We start from the raw sequence: 22263 nt of genomic DNA on the forward strand, positions 1-22263 counted from the left end.
TCCGTTCTTAACCTGAAACTGTTCTTAACCTGAAGCACCACTTTAGCTAATGGCGCCTCCTGCTGCTGCCACGTTGCACGATTTCTGTTCTCATCCTGAAGCAAAGTTCTTAACCTGAGGTACTATTTCTGGGTTAGCAGAGTCTGTAACCTGAAGTGTATGTAACCTGAAGTGTATGTAACCCGAGGTAGCACTGTAATCCATTCCGGAGGTCCGGTTGTAAACCAAAACAGGTTGTAACCCAAGGCGCGCTTTTGCCAATGGGGACTCCCTCCCCCCAAATGGGTTGTAATCCAAAAAAAGGGACACGGACTTCGGCGTTTGACTTGGTTGCAATCCAAAACGGTTGTAATTCAAAGCGGTTGCAAACCAAGGAACCACTGCACAACATTTGGTGCCGTGACTCAGATAAATCAAGGCTTTCTTTGAGCCCACCCAGCTGTGGGTGCCTGAACCGAGGGAGCCGTGGGCTGTGGCTCCGCGTGTCTCGGCCAGCTTTGGGTGCCTTAAGCAGGCAGCAGCAGGCTCCCAGCTCTGTGAATGTCTACGTATTGTCTCTAGCATGCCCAATTTTGGCAAATTCAAATGCAAATACGGTGGAGCGATGAACCCCAAACAAGTGAGAACTCCCTGCGGACAGCCCCCCCCGGGCTCGTAGGACCTGGACCTAACCAACCAGGTCTTTAGAAGCATGACAAAACACCCTGGATGTTCAGAGCAGTTTGCATACGCAGACTCCTGGGTAGCAGTCCTGAGCTGATGGTGCAGTGGGCTCTGAAGGAGGCAGAAGTAATCAAACCCCAAAAGAAAGAGCACTTATCCAGAGGAGAGGAGAAAATGAAAGAACCGACCTGGACCCAATGGCTCCCATATCAGCCTTTAATTGGCCAGACCTAGGAGTTTTGATAGCCTTTGGGGGCATACAAGACCCAGGACCCGAGCCTTCTTCCCTTGGGGGTTCCCCAGCTGGTGCCTCCCCCCCTTTCACCCAGCCAGTCCATGACAGCAACAGCAGCAACCACAGTAAATTCAGTACGATAATAATATGCACACTGGTCCTCTGGCAGGAAGAATAATAACTTCTGGGACTATGGAAAAATACTATCTTCCCCAAACCCCAAAATAAGCAGGAACTCTGGGGTTGCCCCATGGGGTTCGTGAGGGAAGATAGGGCCCCCCCAGGAGACCTCCCTGGTACCTGCAGCCCCTCCTTCCCCCTCTTGCAATAAGGCTTGGTGGAAATCTCCCATTAAATTACAGTATTTTAAGTTTTCTTCAGAACATGTAGGAGGCAGGGAGAAGTTCTAGTGAGGAATCAGTGTTTGGAGATCATGCGGTGGAGGGGGTGAGAGAGTTTAGTGCAAAAACCAGTCACACACATATGCATCCGTCTTCCATGCTTGAGTACAGCAACTCCAGGGCATGAGCTAAGTATCAGCAGGGTAGGGGCCACGTGTAGAGCAATTCCCATGCTGAGGTCAAAAACACACACAGAGGCAGCAGGACTTCTTCAGTAATAGTTTACTGAGCTTTCAAAGCATACAGTTCTCACTGGGTCCCCAGTGAGGCACAAAACAGCTCCTGAGAGCAAATCCAGTTTCAGCAGTAAAAAAATAAACTACACAAGATATCTAAGTCAGGCAGACACACCGGCAGAAGGGAGCAAGGGAGGAAAGAGTCTGGAAGGACACAGGGCAAAGGATGTGTGTCTTTTGCTTCCTGTCGCCTGGGAGGGAAGTCAGCAACTCAGCATCTGCAGGGGCTTCACGAAGCAAAGCTTTCTGCCGGCTGCTTCCAGACAATGAGCATCCTGGAAACACACACTGTGATCTGTGGTGTGTTGCCATATCAATTGTTTTTGAAAGGTTATCAGGATGTGGTCAAGAAACCAGTATTGGACAATATATCGCCCAGCCCTCACTGACCACCAAGTAATCCAGATAAACCCTCTCCCCTTCTCTATTGAAAGATAGATTACATCTTCACATACACAACATGTGTTAAAGACCGATTTCCTCCTGAGTTCATTGCTGTGAAGAAAAGAGTGGACTCTGAGAGGAAGATGTCCCACACTCCATACATCTAAATGGGTTCTTACATCTGAGAGTCCCGGGATGTTCCTTAAACACTCCATTGTAAATAAAGCACTTTTTGCAATCTTTTCATTTAAACAGTGTCTCCTCTTTGAGTTTGTTGATGGTTTGAAGGGTTTCAACTCCTAAAGTTCTTCCTGTCCGTGAGTCTGTTGATGTAGAATTTCCACTAGGACTGAACCTCTATCTACTTTCCTGATATTTATAAGGTTTGGCTTTTGTGTGAGTTTGTTGACATAAATCAAGGGTTCCACTCTGACTGAAGCTCCTTCCACAGTCCATACATTTAAACAGTTTCTCCCCTGTGTGTCTGCTGATGTTTTCTAAGGTGACCATTCTGCCTGAAGCTCTTTCCGCACTCCATGCATTTAAATGGTTTCTCCCATGTGTGAGTTCGTTGATGTTTTCTAAGTTTTCCATTATCACTATATCTCTTTCCACACTCCATACATGTAAATGGTTTCTCTCCTGTGTGAATCAGTTGATGTCTATTGAGGTGTCCACTCTGACTGAAGCTCTTTCCACACTCCATACATTTAAATGGTTTCTCCCCGGTGTGAGTCCGTTGATGTGTTCTAAGGCTTCCATTCTCACTGAAGCACTTTCCACACTCCATACATTTAAATGGTTTCTCCCCGGTGTGAGTCCGTTGATGTGTTCTCAGGCTTCCATTCTCACTGAAGCACTTTCCACACTCCATGCATTTAAATGGTTTCTCCCCTGTGTGAGTTCGTTGATGTTTTCTAAGTTTTCCATTATCACTATATCTCTTTCCACACTCCATACATGTAAATGGTTTCTCCCCGGTGTGAGTCCGTTGATGTGTTCTAAGGCTTCCATTCTCACTGAAGCACTTTCCACACTCCATACATTTAAATGGTTTCTCCCCGGTGTGAGTCCGTTGATGTGTTCTCAGGCTTCCATTCTCACTGAAGCACTTTCCACACTCCATACATTTAAATGGTTTCTCCCCGGTGTGAGTCCGTTGATGTGTTCTAAGGCTTCCATTCTCACTGAAGCACTTTCCACACTCCATACATTTAAATGGTTTCTCCCCTGTGTGAGTCCGTTGATGTGTTCTAAGTTTTCCATTATCACTAAAGCTCTTTCCACACTGCATACATTCAAATGGTTTCTCTCCTGTGTGTGTCTGTTGATGTATATTGAGGTGTCCACTCTGACTGAAACTCTTTCCACACTCCGTACATTTATATGGTTTCTCCCCTGTGTGAGTCCGTTGATGTGTTCTAAGGTTTGCATTGAAACAGAAGCTCTTTCCACACTCCATACATTTATATGGTTTCTCCCCTGTGTGAATCCGTTGATGTCTATTGTGGTGTCCACTCTGACTGAAGCTCTTTCCACACTCCATACATCTATATGGTTTCTCCCCTGTGTGAATCCGTTGATGTATTCTAAGGGTTGCATTGAAACTAAAGCTCTTTCCGCACTCCATACATTTAAATGGTTTTTCCCCTGTGTGAGTCCGTTGATGTGTTCTAAGTTTTCCATTATCACTAAAGCTATTTCCACATTCCATACATTTAAATGGTTTCTCCCCTGTGTGAGTCCGTTGATGTGTTCTAAGGCTTCCATTATCACTAAAGCTCTTTCCACACTCCATACATTTATATGGTTTCTCCCCTGTGTGAATCTGTTGATGTCTATTGTGGTGTCCACTCTGACTGAAGCTCTTTCCACACTCCATACATCTATATGGTTTCTCCCCTGTGTGAATCCGTTGATGTGTTCTGAGGCTTCCATTATCACTAAAGCTCTTTCCACACTCCGTACATTTATATGGTTTCTCCCCTGTGCTATTCTGTTGATGTCTTCTAAGTTTTCCATTATTGCTAAAGCTCTTTCCGCACTCCATACCTTTAAATGGTATCTTCCCTGTTGGAGGTCGTTGATGTGAACTATCTGTGGTCATTCAATGAAGCATATTCCACATTTTAATTTCTATTCCTAATGAAACGAAAGGTGCACCATTCCCTGGAGTTTTGACTGTCTTCTCCATCCCCTTCTTCAGAGTGGGAGGAATGGAAATCCTGTTGGGTTTCAAGGAAGAGAACAAAGGCAAAGAGAACACATCAAGCTCCATTAGCACCTTCTCCTATTTCAACGTCTCCTACATTCCCTCACCTCCTACCCATGTTCCCAAATTTTAGGAAATTAATTTGCCATGTCAAATGATAGTAATTCATGAGCAACTTTCCAAATCCTCAATCAATGTTCATAAAGCAGCATGATTCTTTAAAGAGTGATGTGCTGTCTGATCTCGTGCCTGTCTTCTGATGCAGGACTATCCTAAAATGACACTGAAAAGCAGGATATTCAAGGCAAATAGATAAACTGTTGTTAGTGCAATGTGTAGTACCTTGAAAATGTAGTATTGATTCCCTAATGGCCTGAAGTTGTGTTATTTCTGGGGACATAGAATCATAGAGTTGGAAGAGACCCCAAGGGCCATCGAGTCCAACCCCCCTGCCAAGCAGGAAACACCATCAGAGCACTCCTGACATATGGTTGTCAAGCCTCTGCTTAAGGACCTCCAAAGAAGGAGACTCCACCACACTCCTTGGCAGCAAAATCCACTGTCGAACAGCTCTTACTGTCAGGAAGTTCTTCCTAATGTTTAGGTGGAATCTTCTTTCTTGTAGTTTGGATTCATGAATTTATTCCTGTTTTGTCTTAAAGATCATAAGCATATGATGTCATTGGGTGTTAGGGGAGCGGTAGTACCTTTGGTGGGGGGGGAATGTCATGCACCTTATGGGGTAATTTATCCACCATTGGTCCCCACCCTGCACTCAGCTATCACCTTTGGCTTCCGGAAGCTGCCTTGTGAGTTATCTTCAGGAGAAGAGAAGGCTATGGGGGGAAACCTACACAAATCCAGAATGGACTCTCTAAGAAGGTTGGATGGTGTTCTGCACACCTCCTTCCAGCAACTCCGATGGCCCCTTGAAAGCTAATGAAAGTCTTGGGCCTGGAGCTTTTGGAGGGGCAGGACCAGGAAAGCTTCTTTCTGCCACCATTATCCTTCTGATTGCGATTCAGGCCTCATCATGGAACTGAAACAACCCTGGTTGCACTGCTTGATATTTTCCAATGGGCTAGAGACGAAGGGGAAAGCTCTTTCCTGGTTCTGCTGGATCTCGCAGCAGCTTTGGAGACCTTTGACCGTGGTATCCTTCTGGACCCTCTAGGGGAGCTGAGGGCACTGCTGTGCAGTGGTTCCCCTCCTTCCTCCTGGGCCATGTCCAGAAAGTGGTGTTGGGGGATGAGTGTTCAGACCCCTGGGCTCTCACTTGTGGGGTGCCTCAGGGCTCCATCCTCTCCCCCATGCTTTTTAATATCTATACGAAGTCACAGGGAGAGATCATCTGCGGGTTTGGGCTGGGTGTCTCCCAGTATGTGGATGATACCCAGCTCTTCCTCTCTTTTAAATTGGGACCCGTGAAGGTCCTCTGTGAGTGTCTGGAGGCACTTGGAGGATAGATGGCGGCTAACAGATTGAGGTTGAATCTTGACAAGACAGAAATACTGTCCCAGGGGGAAAGGGGGCAGGCAGATGTGGAAGACTCCCTAGACCTGATGGAGGTAACTGTGCCCCAAAAGGACCAGGTGCACAACCTGGGGGTCATTTAGGACTCACAGCTGTCCATGGAGGCGCAAGTCAATTTTGTGTCCAGGGCAGTTGTCTGCCAGCTCCATCTGGTATGCCAGCTGAGACCCTCCATGCCTGGAGACTGTCTCCCCAGAGTGGTGCATGCTCTGGTGATCTCCTGCTTGGACTACTGCCATGTGATACATGGGGCCATCTTTGAAGGTGACTCGTAAGCTGCAACTAATCCAGAATGTGACAGCTAGACAACAGAATGGGAGCAGCCATTGAGACAACATAACACCAGTCTGAAAGGATCTTCACTGACTCCCAGTACATTTCTGAGCACAATTCACATTGTTGGTGCTGACCTTTAAATTGCCAAGGTTGCAATTTTTCAGGCATAGATTCCTGTTATGCCTTCAGTCACAAGTTTATTTGCTCAAGGAATTTTTTGCTGTCTCTGAGCTTTTTTTCCTACTCTAATAATTGTACATCGATCTTGCTCTGGAAATCATTATGGAGGAGCAAGATCATTGACCTAAAGCCCTACAGCCTCACTCTCTGTAGACCTGAAGGAGTGTCTCCACGCCCATCGCTCAGTCTGTACACTGAGGTCCTCCTTCAAGGGTCTTCTGCTGGTTCACCCCCCACACAACCCGTGAGAAGCGAAGTTACAGGGAAGCAGGCAGAGGGAAAGGAAATGGGCAACTATCCGACATTTAGAAGACAGCTGCATTGGGAGGTTTTGAGTGTCTGATGTTTTACTGTCTTTTATATGTACTGTAAGCTGCCCAGAGTGGCTGGGGAAACCCAGCCAGAAAGGCAGCGTAGAAATACTAGAACCATTCTTATTATATTGTTATCCTTTTGTAGTTATTTTGGAATTCGTACTGCAATATCAGCTCACGAAATGTCATGGATGGAGAAAATCACGGGGCTGCCGTAAACTGTAATCCCACCCACAACTTCTCATTCACATACAGTCTGTAAATTTGGGGAGGTCTTTGGGGAGGTCATACACCTCACCTGTGCTAATACTGGCACTCTTTGGCCTGTATAGGCACACCTTGTATGTAGAGCCTCCAGCCCCAGGCACTGTCTATCATGAAAATGGGTCCTTTGACTGGGAAGAATCTCAGCTTGTCAGTCACTCTGACACTGCCTACAAAGAATAAGAGGAACAGAAATGCTTTTGAGGTGCAATGTCTATATCCATCCTGAGAGCCATTCCATGGACTCTGCACCCCTGTTTCTGAGGACAGGTGTACATTATCCTCATCCTCAATGAAGCTGGCAGTGGAAAAGACACTTAAAAATGGAAGCCTGAGAGAGAGGAAAAGGTTTCTGGCTGCTTCCTGGTGGGATTGCTAAAACAGAGAACGGCTTCTGAAAAGGGCTCTCCCCTCCCCTCTTCCTCTCGGGATTTGAACCTCTGCGTCTGGACAGGGCAGGGGTTTATAGGGTGGGAAGAGCATGGAGCTTGCAGGAAGGGAGGGGTGGGGGGACTGGACCCCCCACTTTCCAGGGATCCCTCTCTGGTAGCCTTGAAGGGGTGGCTGATTCCTGGGAGGGAGGGAGAAGCCAAGGCGGCCCCTCCAGAAAATCCCCGCAGGCGCCACCATGGAGAAGTCTCCCCAAAGACTGGTCTTCCTCCCCCCCCATGCTGCCCTTCCCTGCCCCAGGGATGCCCCCCTCCCCACTTCCTTGACTCCCTCCCTCTGTCCCAGAGTCTCCCCTGAACCCAGAGCCACCCCCCCTTGGCGCCTTATATGGTTATATGTCTGCCGCTGCCAAGGCGCCTAAGGGGCCAAGGAAAGCCCCCTTCGCAGCACACGTGCAGGGATCCAGCCCATGCCTATGGGGCCCGCGAAAGGCGCTTTGGGGAGCTGGAGGGGGTCTTTGGATCCTTCTCTCGCCTCCCCCCGCGACCCCTTTACCTCTTTGTCCTCACTCGCGAATCTCCTTTCCTTTCCTGCAGCATCCATGGGGGGGGGGGGAGAGAGTATATTTCTGCCGCCCCTCCTCCCCTTTCGGAAAGACCGCTACCCTAGAGCTACAATCGGAGCAGCAATCCGGCGCAGAAGCTCCACTTCCGGGAGAAACAGGCAGTTTGGGAGGGGGGCTCATCCCCCCCCATTCCCGGAACAGAGGTCGGATGGCGAGGAGGAGGAGCAACATATTGGGGAGAGGATTTGGGGTTGTGGGGGCGGGGTGAGGGAAGGATGTCCCGGGAGGGGAGGGAAAGAATTAAGCGGGGCGGGGAGGAAGGTTTTTCTCCTTCCCTCTTCCTCCTGTATATTAGGACAGTGGGGGAGGGGCTGATCCTGGAAATTATAATGTGGGGTGTGTCCCCCCAAAGTTTACATTGCAAAATCCTTCCCTCGCCCACCCCACGTCACGAGCCGTGCGTCCTTGTTTTAGGTATTGGTGCTCTTCAGACCAGGATGGGGGGGCAGTTATACGACTCCCCCAAAACCCCAAGTCCCCACCACAGCCTCAGACTAAGGCCAGGACAATGACCATTTGCACAGGCACCTTCCATGCACAACAGCAAGGAGGCTCAGAGAAGCAGCCTATACAATTGTAGCAAGAAGCGGATACCATGAATCGGACTGTTTCCTCTGATTATCAAATATAGAAAACTGTAGAAACGTCAAATAATCGCCAAAATTCAACGGTTTGATCAATTTCCTTGGTTCCCACGGCTAATGACTCCTCTGGAATTGGGGTCTCCAGGGCTCCCCCTGACTCCATAATCCCTTAGGAGGCAGGAGGCGATCAAGGGCAGCACATGCCAGGGATGATCACTCAGGCAGAGGGGCTGCTGAGGAGCTCAGCTCACATGTCTATAGGAATTTCTGAAGTTACCCCAGTGAGCCAGTACATAGAGACATTTATCAGTGAATTCATACATTTGGTATCGTGCAGCAGAGGTCCTTTGAATAGATAGGAAGAAACTGTGATGAAGTGTTTTGTGGGAAGAAATCACAAAAGTGATTGTGCTGATTTTGGTGGTGGGCTGCATGTGCATAATATCTGCTGGAGGGGCAACCCCCCCCAACCTATACATAGGTTCCTGCAACAGTCTGGACAGGTCAGGGGCTTATGGGGTGGGAAGCAGATAGAGGTTGCAGGAAGGAAGGGGTGGGGGAACCGGACCCCCCACTTTCCAGGGATCCCTCTGGCTGCCTTGAAGGGATGGCCGATTCCTGGGTGGGAGGGAGAAGCCAAGGCGGCCCCTCCGGAGATTCCCCACGGGAGCCACTATGGATAAGTCTCCCCAAGACTGGTTTCCTATCTCCCCCCCCCCAATTCTGCCCTTCCCTGCCCCAGGGATGCTCCCCCTCCCCACTTCCTCGACTCCCTCCCTCTGTCCCAGAGTCTCCACTGAACCCAGAGGTCCCCCTTGGCGCGGCTTACCCCACGACCTGCGCCCCCATCTCTCCCTCCGGAGGGCCCCCCACCCAAGACGAGCAGGGGAGGACAGGGGGGTCACTATCAAAGCCTCCATCACGCCCGTTAACCCTTTCATGGCCCACCTCTTTCCGCGCGGAACCCACAGAGTCCCAGGGATGCCTGCCCGGGCAAATGGGTCGAGGGGGCCTCGTGGGATCCCCTGGGTGGGCTTCCTAAGGGTCAAAGGAAAACCTCCTTCATTGTACGCGTGCAGGGATCCAGATCCACGAGAGGCGCTTTGGGGAGCTGGCGGGGTCTCTGGATCCTCCTCTCCCCTTCCCCCCCGCGACCCCTTTACCTCTTGTCCTCGCTCCCGATTCTCCTTTCCTTTCCTGCAACATCCACGTGGGTGGGGGGGATTTACCTGCCGCCGCTCCTCCCTTCTCCGAAAGCGCGCGCCCCTAGAGCTATGCCGCAGAGCAGCAATCCGGCGTAGAAGCTCCACTTGCGGGAGAAGCAGGCAATTTGGGAGGGGGGGCTCATCCCCCCCGATTCCCGGAACAGAGGTCGGATGGCGAGGAGGAGGAGCAACATATTGGGGAGGGGATTGGGGCTTTGCGGAGGCGGGGTCTGGGAAGGATGTGCCGGAATGGGTGGAATTTGGGGGGCGGGGAGCAGAGGAAGGTGTCCCCCCTCCCCTCTTCCTTCTGTGAATCAGGAGAATAGGGGAGGGCCTGATCCCGGCAATCCACTTGCAAAGTGGGGTACCCCACCCCACAATGTTTATATTGCAAAATCCTTCCCTCCCCCACCCCACGCCACGAGCTTAGATCCCTCCGTGTTTTAGGTATTGCTGCTGTTAAATCCAGGAAGTGGGGAGCGGCAGTCAAGACAGAAATCCATCGGGATGGTGGGTTGAATCCTGATACTTTTCAAGGTGAAGCGCAGGGAAGCCTTGCAGCTGGGGGGATGTGTGAATACTATTGTGGTGCTTGGGGGAAGAGGGTAGTTAAAAGGTGTGGGAAAGTGGGGTTGTGGTGGAGCGATGAACCCCAAAGGACTGAGAATTCACTGTGAACAGGACGGGCCCACTCTAGCCTCACCCCCTTACCTAAAAGCCTGACACCCCGCAATGTGACAGGATTGTGACTCCTGCCCTCAGCAAGCAAAATAGTTCCCCTCCCCACCGGAGGAAAGCAATCTATGGGATGCTGAGGTGCCCTGAGGGCTGTGCGGGACCCCCATTCCTTGAAATGGAGGGAGCCGTGGGCTGTGGCTCTGTGTGTGTCTCAGGCAAAAGGGGGAGGGCTGCTCTGTGTGTTTTGCTAGCAGATAAAATGCACATTTTTTGGGGGGGAGTTTTCTTTTTGTGTGCTTTGCATTGAGACTCGTGTTTCCAGCTTAGCCAGGGGAGCTGGGGCTGGAGGGCCGCCTGTGTGTGTGAGAGAGGGGGGGAGAACCCCCCCCCAATAACCGGCTCCCAGCTCTGTGTATGTCTCATACACATACACCCGGACAACACCATTACTGGCCCCAACAACATCACACATACCATCTCGGGACTATTTAATTGCTCATCGTCTAACATTGTGTATGCTATGAAATGCCAACAGTGTCCTTCAGCTCTCTATATTGGACAAACAGGCCAGACCTTACGCCAAAGAATAAACGGACATAAATCGGACATCAGGAATCACAAGACAGAGAAACCAGTAGGAGAACACTTCAATCTCCCAGGACATTCTATACAAGATCTCAAAGTAGCTGTTTTACTACAAAGGAATTTCAGAAAAAGACTGGAAAGAGAAGCTGCTGAATTGCAACTTATCACCAAACTTAAAACCATGGAGAAACCTGGTCTGAACAAAGACCTTGGATTCTTATCTCATTATACATGACAAAGCCATTTTTCACCTTTTCACCCCTTGCTTTTTCCTGTAAGACCTCTTGCATTTTCCTGTAAGACCTATTGCAGTCTTTAAGAGTCGTCAACAGGCTCATCACAGCTATCTGCCAATCACCCATTCCCACCACCCTTCTGAGTAATACCCCTCCCCACCTTCTCACTATATAGAAGGGTCTGGAAACTTCTGTTTCAGTGTATCTGAAGAAGTGTGCATGCACACGAAAGCTCATACCAAGAACTGACTTAGTTGGTCTTTAAGGTGCTACTGGAAGGAATTTTTTTTGTTTTGACTATGGCAGACCAACACGGCTACCTATCTGTAACTGTGTATGTCTCAGTATTTTATTGTCTCTATCTCGGCCAAGAGGGGCTGAGGCTGTGAGGAAAGAGGGGGAAGCTGCTTTAAGACCCAGAAGTGGTGAAAAGCAAGATATAGTCTGTGTTCTAGGATTATGATAATATTTTATTCTCTTGCTGATTATGCTGTTTTCAATGTGCATTTTATATTTCCCCTCCTTTAGCAATGTTTTCTTCTGAATGAAGCTGAACTGTGACACACACCCCAAAAGAAAAAATCCCAGAAAAGTATTTGTTACAGAAATTACAAGGCGGGGTGGGGCACATCTTTAAAGTTGTTAAATGTTACAAATATTATGCCTGAATGTATCCTTTTGGCTTGACAGCTCAGGGAAGATACCTAGCTTAAAAAAATCATATAAAATCAACTCCTTTGCCAGTTCCCTCCATTCCAATGCTATTTTGCCCTTGGAAAAAGGACTCTTTTTTCCTGCCACCTGTCGGACTTGGGTTCGATGGAGCTCCTCCGATGATGCTTAGGTAATGACCTGAGCCTTTGATGAGGCTCCAGGCACACTCCCCATTCAGCAGAGTATCCAGCACGCAGGGAAGGACGAGAAGTTTATTAGCTACATTGCTAAAGAGTTTTATTTCTAACTATGCAGACAGAAACGAAATATACATGCTCTCTCTGTGAAAGCAGAGAGCAACTGAAAAACAAAGGAACAGGAAACAGTAACATCACATCCGTCTCCTGTCTTCCGTGAGACTTCCAACAGTCTGGAATGTCTCTGGAATGCAAAACAGAGTCTTGTGACTCCAAGAGCACTGCACAGTGGCAACACACAGAAACCAGCACCACCTCCCCAAGGGTGAAGATGTGTAGACACACCTCCTACCCCAGGAAATGCCCAGAGGTGACAATTGCTGGGCTCACTGTTAGCCAAGGGAAGCCAAATCTCATCACCAGACTTGTCTCAGGCTGCAGACATGCAAAGGAAGTTCTGTTGTCCTTTTGGGTGGTGGGTACTTGAGACATGTTTGCCTCTGCTAATCTTATACTTGGGTGTTGCCCTGACATATCTACCTATGCTAATCTTCTGGAACCCTTCCCTTTCTGACGTTTTAGTGATGTAGCAATGATGTATTGATGATGCTGTGCGAACTATATCCTGGGATATGGTGGGAAAGTTTTAAAAGTCAATGTCGCCCCAGGGTCAGAGTTCCCTCACTGCTGTTTGAACCAGTTGCACAACAATAAAGGTTCTCAGTCTACTGACTGCTCTTTGTTCCAAATTGCTTGGCTGGAATTTCCTTCGTTTACTGACCGCACAGACCCGCGGGGGACTTGTACCCTGGCGAGCTGGGCTTCTGAGTAGTCTCTCAACCCATAATATTCTTTAACATGTTGAAAAGTCCTTTCCCATTCCCTGTATTGACTGCCTGTGATAAAATCATTGGACTCTTATCTCCTCCTGGCTCCTGAGTTTATTGGCCAGACCTAGGAGTTTTTATAGCCTTTGGGGGTATACAGTGGTACCTTGGTTTATAACCATATAGTGGTACCTTGAGTTAAGTACTTAATTCATTCCAGAGGTCCGTTCTTAACCTGAAACTGTTCTTAACCTGAAGCACCACTTTAGCTAATGGCGCCTCCTGCTGCTGCCACGCTGCACGATTTCTGTTCTCGTCCTGAAGCAAAGTTCTTAACCTGAGGTACTATTTCTGGGTTAGCAGAGTCTGTAACCTGAAGTGTATGTAACCTGAAGTGTATGTAACCCGAGGTACCACTGTAATCCATTACGGAGGTCCGGTTGTAAACCAAAACAGGTTGTAACCCAAGGCGCGCTTTCGCCAATGGGGACTCCCCCCCCAAATGGGTTGTAATCCAAAAAAAGGGACACGGACTTCGGCGTTTGACTTGGTTGTAATCCAAAACGGTTGTAATTCAAAGCGGTTGCAAACCAAGGAACCACTGCACAACATTTGGTGCTGTGACTCAGATAAATCAAGGCTTTTTTTGAGCCCACCCAGCTGTGGGTGCCTGAACCGAGGGAGCCGTGGGCTGTGGCTCCGTGTGTCTCGGCCAGCTGTGGGGGGTCTCAAGCAGGCAGCAGCAGGCTCCCAGCTCTGTGAATGTCTACGTATTGTCTCTAGCATGCCCAATTTTGGCAAATTCAAATGCAAATACGGTGGAGCGATGAACCCCAAACAAGTGAGAACTCCCTGCGGACAGCCCCCCCCCCCGGGCTCGTAGGACCTGGACCTAACCAACCAGGTCTTTAGAAGCATGACAAAACACCCTGGATGTTCAGAGCAGTTTGCATATGCAGACTCCTGGGTAGCAGTCCTGAGCTGATGGTGCAGTGGGCTCTGGAGGAGGCAGAAGTAATCAAACCCCAAAAGAAAGAGCACTTATCCAGAGGAGAGGAGAAAATGAAAGAACCGACCTGGACCCAATGGCTCCCATATCAGCCTTTAATTGGCCAGACCTAGGAGTTTTGATAGCCTTTGGGGGCATACAAGACCCGGGACCCGAGCCTTCTTCCCTTGGGGGTTCCCCAGCTGGTGCCTCCACCCCTTTCACCCAGCCAGCCCATGACAGCAACAGCAGCAACAACAGTAAATTCAGTACGATAATAATATGCACACTGGTCCTCTGGCAGGAAGAATAATAACTTCTGGGACTATGGAAAAATACTATCTTCCCCAAACCCCAGAATAAGCAGGAGCTCTGGGGTTGCCCCATGGGGTTCGTGAGGGAAGATAGGGCCCCCCCAGGAGACCTCCCTGGTACCTGCAGCCCCTCCTTCCCCCTCTTGCAATAAGGCTTGGTGGAAATCTCCCATTAAATTACAGTATTTTAAGTTTTCTTCAGAACATGTAGGAGGCAGGGAGAAGTTCTAGTGAAGAATCAGTGTTTGGAGATCATGCGGTGGAGGGGGTGAGAGAGTTTAGTGCAAAAACCAGTCACACACATATGCACCCATTTTGCATGCTTGAGTACAGCAACTCCAGGGCATGAGCTAAGTATCAGCAGGGTAGGGGCCACGTGTAGAGCAATTCCCATGCTGAGGTCAAAAACACACACAGAGGCAGCAGGACTTCTTCAGTAATAGTTTACTGAGCTTTCAAAGCATACAGTTCTCACTGGGTCCCCAGTGAAGCACAAAACTTAGTTCCTGAGAGCAAATCCAGTTTCAGCAGTAAAAAAATAAACTACACAAGATATCTAAGTCAGGCAGACACACCGGCAGAAGGGAGCAAGGGAGGAAAGAGGGTGGAAGGACACAGGGCAAAGGATGTGTGTCTTTTGCTTCCTGTCGCCTGGGAGGGAAGTCAGCAACTCAGCATCTGCAGGGGCTTCACAAAGCAAAGCTTTCTGCCGGCTGCTTCCAGACAATGAGCATCCTGGAAACACACCCTGTGATCTGTGGTGTGTTGCCATATCAATTGTTTTTGAAAGGTTATCAGGATGTGGTCAAGAAACCAGTATTGGACAATATATCGCCCAGCCCTCACTGACCACCAAGTAATCCAGATAAACCCTCTCCCCTTCTCTATTGAAAGATAGATTACATCTTCACATACACAACATGTGTTAAAGACCGATTTCCTCCTGAGTTCATTTCTGTGAAGAAAAGAGTGGACTCTGAGAGGAAGATGTCCCACACTCCATACATCTAAATGGGTTCTTACATCTGAGAGTCCCGGGATGTTCCTTAAACACTCCATTGTAAATAAAGCACTTTTTGCAATCTTTTCATTTAAACAGTGTCTCCTCTTTGAGTTTGTTGATGGTTTGAAGGGTTTCAACTCCTAAAGTTCTTCCTGTCCGTGAGTCTGTTGATGTAGAATTTCCACTAGGACTGAACCTCTATCTACTTTCCTGATATTTATAAGGTTTGGCTTTTGTGAGAGTTTGTTGACATAAATCAAGGGTTCCACTCTGACTGAAGCTCCTTCCACAGTCCATACATTTAAACAGTTTCTCCCCTGTGTGTCTGCTGATGTTTTCTAAGGTGACCATTCTGCCTGAAGCTCTTTCCGCACTCCATGCATTTAAATGGTTTCTCCCATGTGTGAGTTCGTTGATGTTTTCTAAGTTTTCCATTATCACTATATCTCTTTCCACACTCCATACATGTAAATGGTTTCTCTCCTGTGTGAATCCGTTGATGTCTATTGAGGTGTCCACTCTGACTGAAGCTCTTTCCACACTCCATACATTTAAATGGTTTCTCCCCGGTGTGAGTCCGTTGATGTGTTCTAAGGCTTCCATTCTCACTGAAGCACTTTCCACACTCCATACATTTAAATGGTTTCTCCCCGGTGTGAGTCCGTTGATGTGTTCTAAGGCTTCCATTCTCACTGAAGCACTTTCCACACTCCATACATTTAAATGGTTTCTCCCCTGTGTGAGTCTGTTGATGTATATTGAGGTGTCCACTCTGACTGAAGCACTTTCCGCACTCCATACATTTAAATGGTTTCTCCCCGGTGTGAGTCCGTTGATGTGTTCTAAGGCTTCCATTCTCACTGAAGCACTTTCCACACTCCATACATTTAAATGGTTTCTCCCCTGTGTGAGTCCGTTGATGTCTTCTAAGGCTTCCATTATCACTAAAGCTCTTTCCACACTGCATACATTTAAATGGTTTCTCTCCTGTGTGTGTCTGTTGATGTATATTGAGGTGTCCACTCTGACTGAAACTCTTTCCACATTCCATACATTTAAATGGTTTCTCCCCTGTGTGAGTCCGTTGATGTGTTCTAAGGTTTGCATTGAAACAGAAGCTCTTTCCGCACTCCATACATTTATATGGTTTCTCCCCTGTGTGAATCTGTTGATGTCTTCTAAGGTTTGCATTGAAACAGAAGCTCTTTCCGCACTCCATACATTTATATGGTTTCTCCCCTGTGTGAGTCCGTTGATGTGTTCTAAGGTTTGCATTGAAAGTAAAGCTCTTTCCACACTCCATACATTTAAATGGTTTCTCTCCTTTGTGTGTCTGTTGATGTATATTGAGGTGTCCACTCTGACTGAAACTCTTTCCACATTCCATACATTTAAATGGTTTCTCCCCTGTGTGAGTCCGTTGATGTTTTCTAAGTTGTCCATTCTCACTAAAGCTCTTTCCGCACTCCATACATTTATATGGTTTCTCCCCTGTGTGAGTCCGTTGATGTCTTCTAAGGTCTCCATTCTTACTGAAGCTCTTTCCACACTCCATACATTTATATGGTTTCTCCCCCGTGTTATTCTGTTGATGTCTTCTAAGTTTTCCATTATTGCTAAAGCTCTTTCCGCACTCCATACCTTTAAATGGTATCTTCCCTGTTGGAGGTCGTTGATGTGAACTATCTGTGGTCATTCAATGAAGCATATTCCACATTTTAATTTCTATTCCTAATGAAACGAAAGGTGCACCATTCCCTGGAGTTTTGACTGTGTTCTCCATCTCCTTCTTCAGAGTGGGAGGAAAGGAAATCCTGTTGGGTTTCAAGGAAGAGAACTAAGGGAAAGAGAACACATCAAGCTCCATTAGCTCCTCCTATTTCAACGTCTCCTACATTTCCTCACCTCCTACCCATGTTCCCAATTTTTAGGAAATGAAGTTGCCATGTCAAATGATAGTAATTCATGAGCAACTTTCCAAATCCTCAATCAATGTTCATAAAGCAGCATGATTCTTTAAAGAGTGATGTGCTGTCTGATCTCGTGCCTGTCTTCTGACGCAGGACTATCCTAAAATGACACTGAAAAGCAGGATATTCAAGGCAAATAGATAAACTGTAGTTAGTGCAATGTGTAGTACCTTGAAAATGTAGAATTGATTCCCTAATGGCCTGAAGTTGTGTTATTTCTGGGGACATGAATTTATGGGTGTTAGGGGAGTGGTAGTACCTTTGGTGGGGGAAATGTCATGCACCTTATGGGGTAATTTATCCACCATTGGTCCCCACACTGCACTCAGCTATCACCTTTGGCTTCCGGAAGCTGCCTTGTGAGTTATCTTCAGGAGAAGAGAAGGCTATGGGGGAAAACCTACACAAATCCAGAATGGACTCTCTAAGAAGGTTGGATCGTGTTCTGCACACCTCCTTCCAGCAACTCCGATGGCCCCTTGAAAGCTAATGAAAGTCTTGGGCCTGGAGCTTTGGGAGGGGCAGGACCAGGAAAGCTTCTGCCACCATTATCCTTCTGATTGCGATTCAGGCCTCATCATGGGACTGAAACAACCCTGGTTGCACTGCTTGATATTTTCCAATGGGCTAGAGACGAAGGGGAAAGCTCTTTCCTGGTTTTGCTGGATCTCTCAGCAGCTTTGGAGACCTTTGACCGTGGTATCCTTCTGGACCCTCTAGGGGAGCTGGGGGCACTGCTGTGCAGTGGTTCCCCTCCTTCCTCCTGGGCCATGTCCAGAAAGTGGTGTTGGGGGATGAGTGTTCAGACCCCTGGGCTCTCACTTGTGGGGTGCCTCAGGACTCCTTCCTCTCCCCATGCTTTTTAATATCTATATGAAGACGCTAGGAGAGATCATCAGGGGGTTTGGGCTGCGTGTTCCCCAGTATGTGGATGATACCCAGCTCTTCCTCTCTTTTAAATTGGAACCAGTGAAGGTCCTGTGTGAGTGTCTGGAGGCACTTGGAGGATAGATGGCGGCTAACAGATTGAGGTTGAATCTTGACAAGACAGAAATACTGCCCCAGGGGGAAAGGGGGCAGGCAGATGTGGAAGACTCCCTAGACCTGATGGAGATAACTGTGCCCCAAAAGGACCAGGTGCACAACCTGGGGGTCATTTAGGACTCACAGCTGTCCATGGAGGCGCAAGTCAATTTTGTGTCCAGGGCAGTTGTCTGCCAGCTCCATCTGGTATGCCAGCTGAGACCCTCCATGCCTGGAGACTGTCTCCCCTGAGTGGTGCATATTCTGGTGATCTCCCGCTTGGACTACTGTCATGTGATACATGGGGCCATCTTTGAAGGTGACTCGTAAACTGCAACTAATCCAGAATGTGACAGCTAGACAACAGAATGGGAGCAGCCATTGAGACAACATAACACCAGTCTGAAAGGATCTTCACTGACTCCCAGTACATTTCTGAGCACAATTCACATTGTTGGTGCTGACCTTTAAATTGCCTAGGTTGCATTTTTTCAGGCATAGATTCCTGTTATGCCTTCAGTCACAAGTTTATTTGCTCAAGGAATTTTTTGCTGTCTCTGAGCTTTTTTTCCTACTCTAATAATTGTACATCGAACTTGCTCTGGAAATCATTGTGGAGGAGCAAGATCATTGACCTAAAGCCCTACAGCCTCACTCTCTGTAGACCTGAAGGAGCGTCTCCTCCCCCATCGCTCAGTCTGTACACTGAGGTCCTTCTTCGAGGGTCTGCTGGTTCACCCCCACCCACCCACCCCGTGAGAAGTGAAGTTACAGGGAAGCAGGCAGAGGGCAAGGAAATGGGCAACTATCTGACATTTAGAAGACAGCTGCATTGGGAGGTTTTGAGTGTCTGATGTTTTACTGTCTTTTATATGTACTGTAAGCTGCCCAGAGTGGCTGGGGAAACCCAGCCAGAAAGGCAGCGTAGAAATACTAGAACCATTCTTATTATATTGTTATCCTTTTGTAGTTATTTTGGAATTCGTACTGCAATATCAGCTCACGAAATGTCATGGATGGAGAAAATCACGGGGCTGCCGTAAACTGTAATCCCACCCACAACTTCTCATTCACATACAGTCTGTAAATTTGGGGAGGTCATACACCTCACCTGTGCTAATACTGGCACTCTTTGGCCTGTATAGGCACACCTTGTATGTAGAGCCTCCAGCCCCAGGCACTGTCTATCATGAAAATGGGTCCTTTGACTGGGAAGAATCTCAGCTTGTCAGTCACTCTGACACTGCCTACAAAGAATAAGAGGAACAGAAATGCTTTTGAGGTGCAATGTCTATATCCATCCTGAGAGCCATTCCATGGACTCTGCACTCCTGTTTCTGATGACAGCTGTACATTTTCCTCATCCTCAATGAAGCAGGCAGTGGAAAAGACATTAAAGATGGAAGCCTGAGAGAGAGGAAAAGGTTTCTGGCTGCTTCCTGGGTGGGATTGCGGAAACAGAGAAAGGCTTCTGAGAAGGCCTCCCCCCTCCCCTCTTCCTCTCGGGATTTGAACCGCTGGTCTGGACAGGGCAGGGGCTTATGGGGTGGGAAGAGGTTGCAGCAAGAAAGGGGTGGGGGGACTGGACCCCCCACTTTCCAGGGATCCCTCTCTGCTCGCCTTGAAGGGAGGCCGATTCCTGGGCGGGAGGGAGAAGCCAATGCGGCCCCTACAGAGAATCCTCGCGTCCGCCTTGATGGAGACCTCTCCCTACAGACTGGTCTTCCTTTCTCTCTCCCCCCCCCCCACGCCAATGCTGCCCTTCCCCGCCCCAGGGATGCTCCCCCCCCCGACTTCCTCGACCCCCTCCCTCTTTCCCTGAGTCTCCCTGCACCCAGAGGCCGCCTTGGCGGGGCTCACCCCTCGCCCTGCGCGCCCCATCTCTCCATCCAGAGGACCGCCCCCCAACTCGAGGCACACGGGGGTATCTATCCAGGCGTCCCTCACTGCCGTTAACCCTTTCATGGCCTGCCTTTTCCATGCGCACCCCACAGAGCCCCAAGGATCCCTGCGTGGGGAAAACGGGGCAAGGTTGGGCGCCCCATGTCCGTCTCCGCCAGGGCGCCTAAGGGGCCAAGGAAAGCCCCCTTCGCAGCACACGTGCAGGGATCCAGCCCATGCCTACGGGGCCCGCGAAAGGCGCTTTGGGGAGCTGGAGGGGGTCTTTGGATCCTTCTCTCGCCTCCCCCCGCGACCCCTTTACCTCTTTGTCCTCACTCGCGAATCTCCTTTCCTTTCCTGCAGCATCCATGGGGGGGGGGGAGAGAGTATATTTCTGCCGCCCCTCCTCCCCTTTCGGAAAGACCGCTACTCTAGAGCTACAATCAGAGCAGCAATCCGGCGCAGAAGCTCCACTTCCGGGAGAAACAGGCAGTTTGGGAGGGGGGCTCATCCCCCCCCATTCCCGGAACAGAGGTCGGATGGCGAGGAGGAGGAGCAACATATTGGGGAGGGGATTTGGGGTTGTGGGGGAGGGGTGAGGGAAGGATGTCCCGGGAGGGGAGGGAAAGAATTAAACGGGGCGGGGAGGAAGGTTTTTCTCCTCCCCTCTTCCTCCTGTATATTAGGACAGTGGGGGAGGGGCTGATCCTGGAAATCCAATTATAATGTGGGGTGTGTCCCCCCAAAGTTTACATTGCAAAATCCTTCCCTCGCCCACCCCACGTCACGAGCCGTGCGTCCTTGTTTTAGGTATTGGTGCTCTTCAGACCAGGATGGGGGGGACAGTTATACGACTCCCCCAAAACCCCAAGTCCCCACCACAGCCTCGGACTAAGGCCAGGACAGTGACCGTGGACACAGGCACCTTCCATGCACAACAGCAAAGAGGCTCAGAAAAGCAGCCTATGCAATTGTAGCAAGAAGCGGATACCATGAATCGGACTGTGTCCTCCGACTCTCCAATACTGTATAGAAAACTGTAGAAACGTCAAATAATCGCCAAAATTCAATGGTTTGATCGATTTCCTTGGTTCCCACGGTTAATGACTCCTCTGGAATTGGGGTCTCCAGGGCTCCCCCTGACTCCATAATCCCTTAGGGGGCAGGAGGCGATCAAGGGCAGCACATGCCTCAGGCAGAAATCCATCGGGTTGGTGGGTTGAATCCTGATGCATTCAGAGGAGAAGCTCAGGAAAGCCTTGCAGATAGGAGGATGTGTAAAAACTATTCTGGTTTTTTGGGGAAGAGGGTAGTTAAAAGGAGTGGAAAACTGGGGTTGTGACATGGGTGTGTGACGGGCTCATGTTTCTAAATTCGAAACACTCCTACTTTGTGACACATTTGTGATGTATGGATGATGCTGTGAAAAAATGTATTGTGGGAAATGGGGAGAGGTCTTAAAAGTTCATGCAACCATATGCAATTGTAAGAATTTTAAGGTCTAATATATATAAAATAAATGTTCCAAGCAAGTCTTGTAAACAAAAAATACGCCTTTTTTCTCTTATGGCGTATCCAAGAGCCCATATAGAGTCTTTACATAGGTTCCCTATTGGTAGGAGAAAATTACAGGGGCCAACAAGAGAATATTGAGAAGCAGAGCAGCTAGTAAGCCTGATCTTTATTGATCTGTTGCAACAAGGTCTTTACTCACTACACGCAGGAGGGAGGAGGAACCCAGAACAATGGCGCACAAGGCCTTATATAGGCCCTGCCCTGGAGCTCAAGACCATCCCTCCATATATCATACATACACCACAGAAGAGGTGTAACCCAAGACCACCCCCACCCCCGATACTGTTGGGATACTGCCAGGGAGACATAGGCTATCACTGCCTCCACGCCGACTCCAGACTCCGGACGTCCATTGATCTCCCGTAGATACAGTATCAGCAATTAGCGGCACGAGCGCCAGAAATAGATTGCCACATTCCTGGGCTGATGCACACTCTATCAGCAGAATTCACACAGCGAAAGTTGCACAGCAGGAGAGCCTATTTACAAGTTTAATCAGCGTTGGTCAGAACAAAGAAAAACATGACCGCCTGCTAGCGTGTTCAGGCACTGAGAGAGAGAAAACGAAAGCAATAGCAAACATAAACATCCTGTGAACAGGAAATACGCAGACTCTGACTCACACAGCCTGCTCCCTCTTAAGGTGGAACGGAAATATCCTAACAGATACATCATACCTACATCACAGAATGGGCGGTTTACAGCAGAAATCTGAGTGGTTTGTTTACCTCCTGTCTGCCAGGTTACCTGTTTAATGGTCACTTGATTGGATTGCCTGGGGAGCCTGGCCAGTCTTTTGCAATGATGAATATTTAGTTCCTGTGCCAGGT

General features: G+C 48.8%; 2 protein-coding genes across 9 annotated transcripts in view; both read right to left on the reverse strand.

The window, feature by feature from the left end:
* Window positions 1-1584: 1584 nt before the first annotated feature.
* The window catches only part of LOC309362423 (uncharacterized protein), a 55747-nt gene continuing 35068 nt past the window's right edge, over window positions 1585-22263 (reverse strand). For 3 of the 8 annotated variants that reach the window (XM_081931771.1, XM_081931772.1, XM_081931773.1), the window contains one exon: window positions 1585-4144. In XM_081931771.1, the coding sequence (XP_081787897.1) occupies window positions 2380-4026 (1647 nt within the window). In that variant the 5' untranslated portion in view covers window positions 4027-4144 and the 3' untranslated portion in view covers window positions 1585-2379. Of the gene's footprint in view, window positions 4145-4917; window positions 4937-6732; window positions 6869-7643; window positions 7939-19088; window positions 19225-20180; window positions 20475-22263 lie in introns of those variants that run through there. The other 5 variants (XM_081931769.1, XM_081931768.1, XM_081931770.1 and 2 more) reach the window with 5 other exon arrangements.
* LOC309362420 (uncharacterized protein) overlaps window positions 14180-22263 on the reverse strand; it is a gene marked incomplete at its 3' end in the record, with an annotated part of 36388 nt that continues 28304 nt past the window's right edge. The window contains exons 2-3 of the mRNA XM_081931766.1: window positions 15426-16798; window positions 14180-14208 (exon numbers count right to left, since the gene is read on the reverse strand). Of these exons, the coding sequence (XP_081787892.1) occupies window positions 14180-14208; window positions 15426-16680 (1284 nt within the window). The 5' untranslated portion in view covers window positions 16681-16798. The remainder of the gene's footprint in view (window positions 14209-15425; window positions 16799-22263) is intronic.

The sequence above is a fragment of the Podarcis melisellensis genome (genome assembly GCF_964234715.1).
Source record: "Podarcis melisellensis genome assembly, contig: HAP1_SCAFFOLD_198, whole genome shotgun sequence".
Classification (NCBI taxonomy): Eukaryota; Metazoa; Chordata; class Lepidosauria; order Squamata; family Lacertidae; genus Podarcis; species Podarcis melisellensis.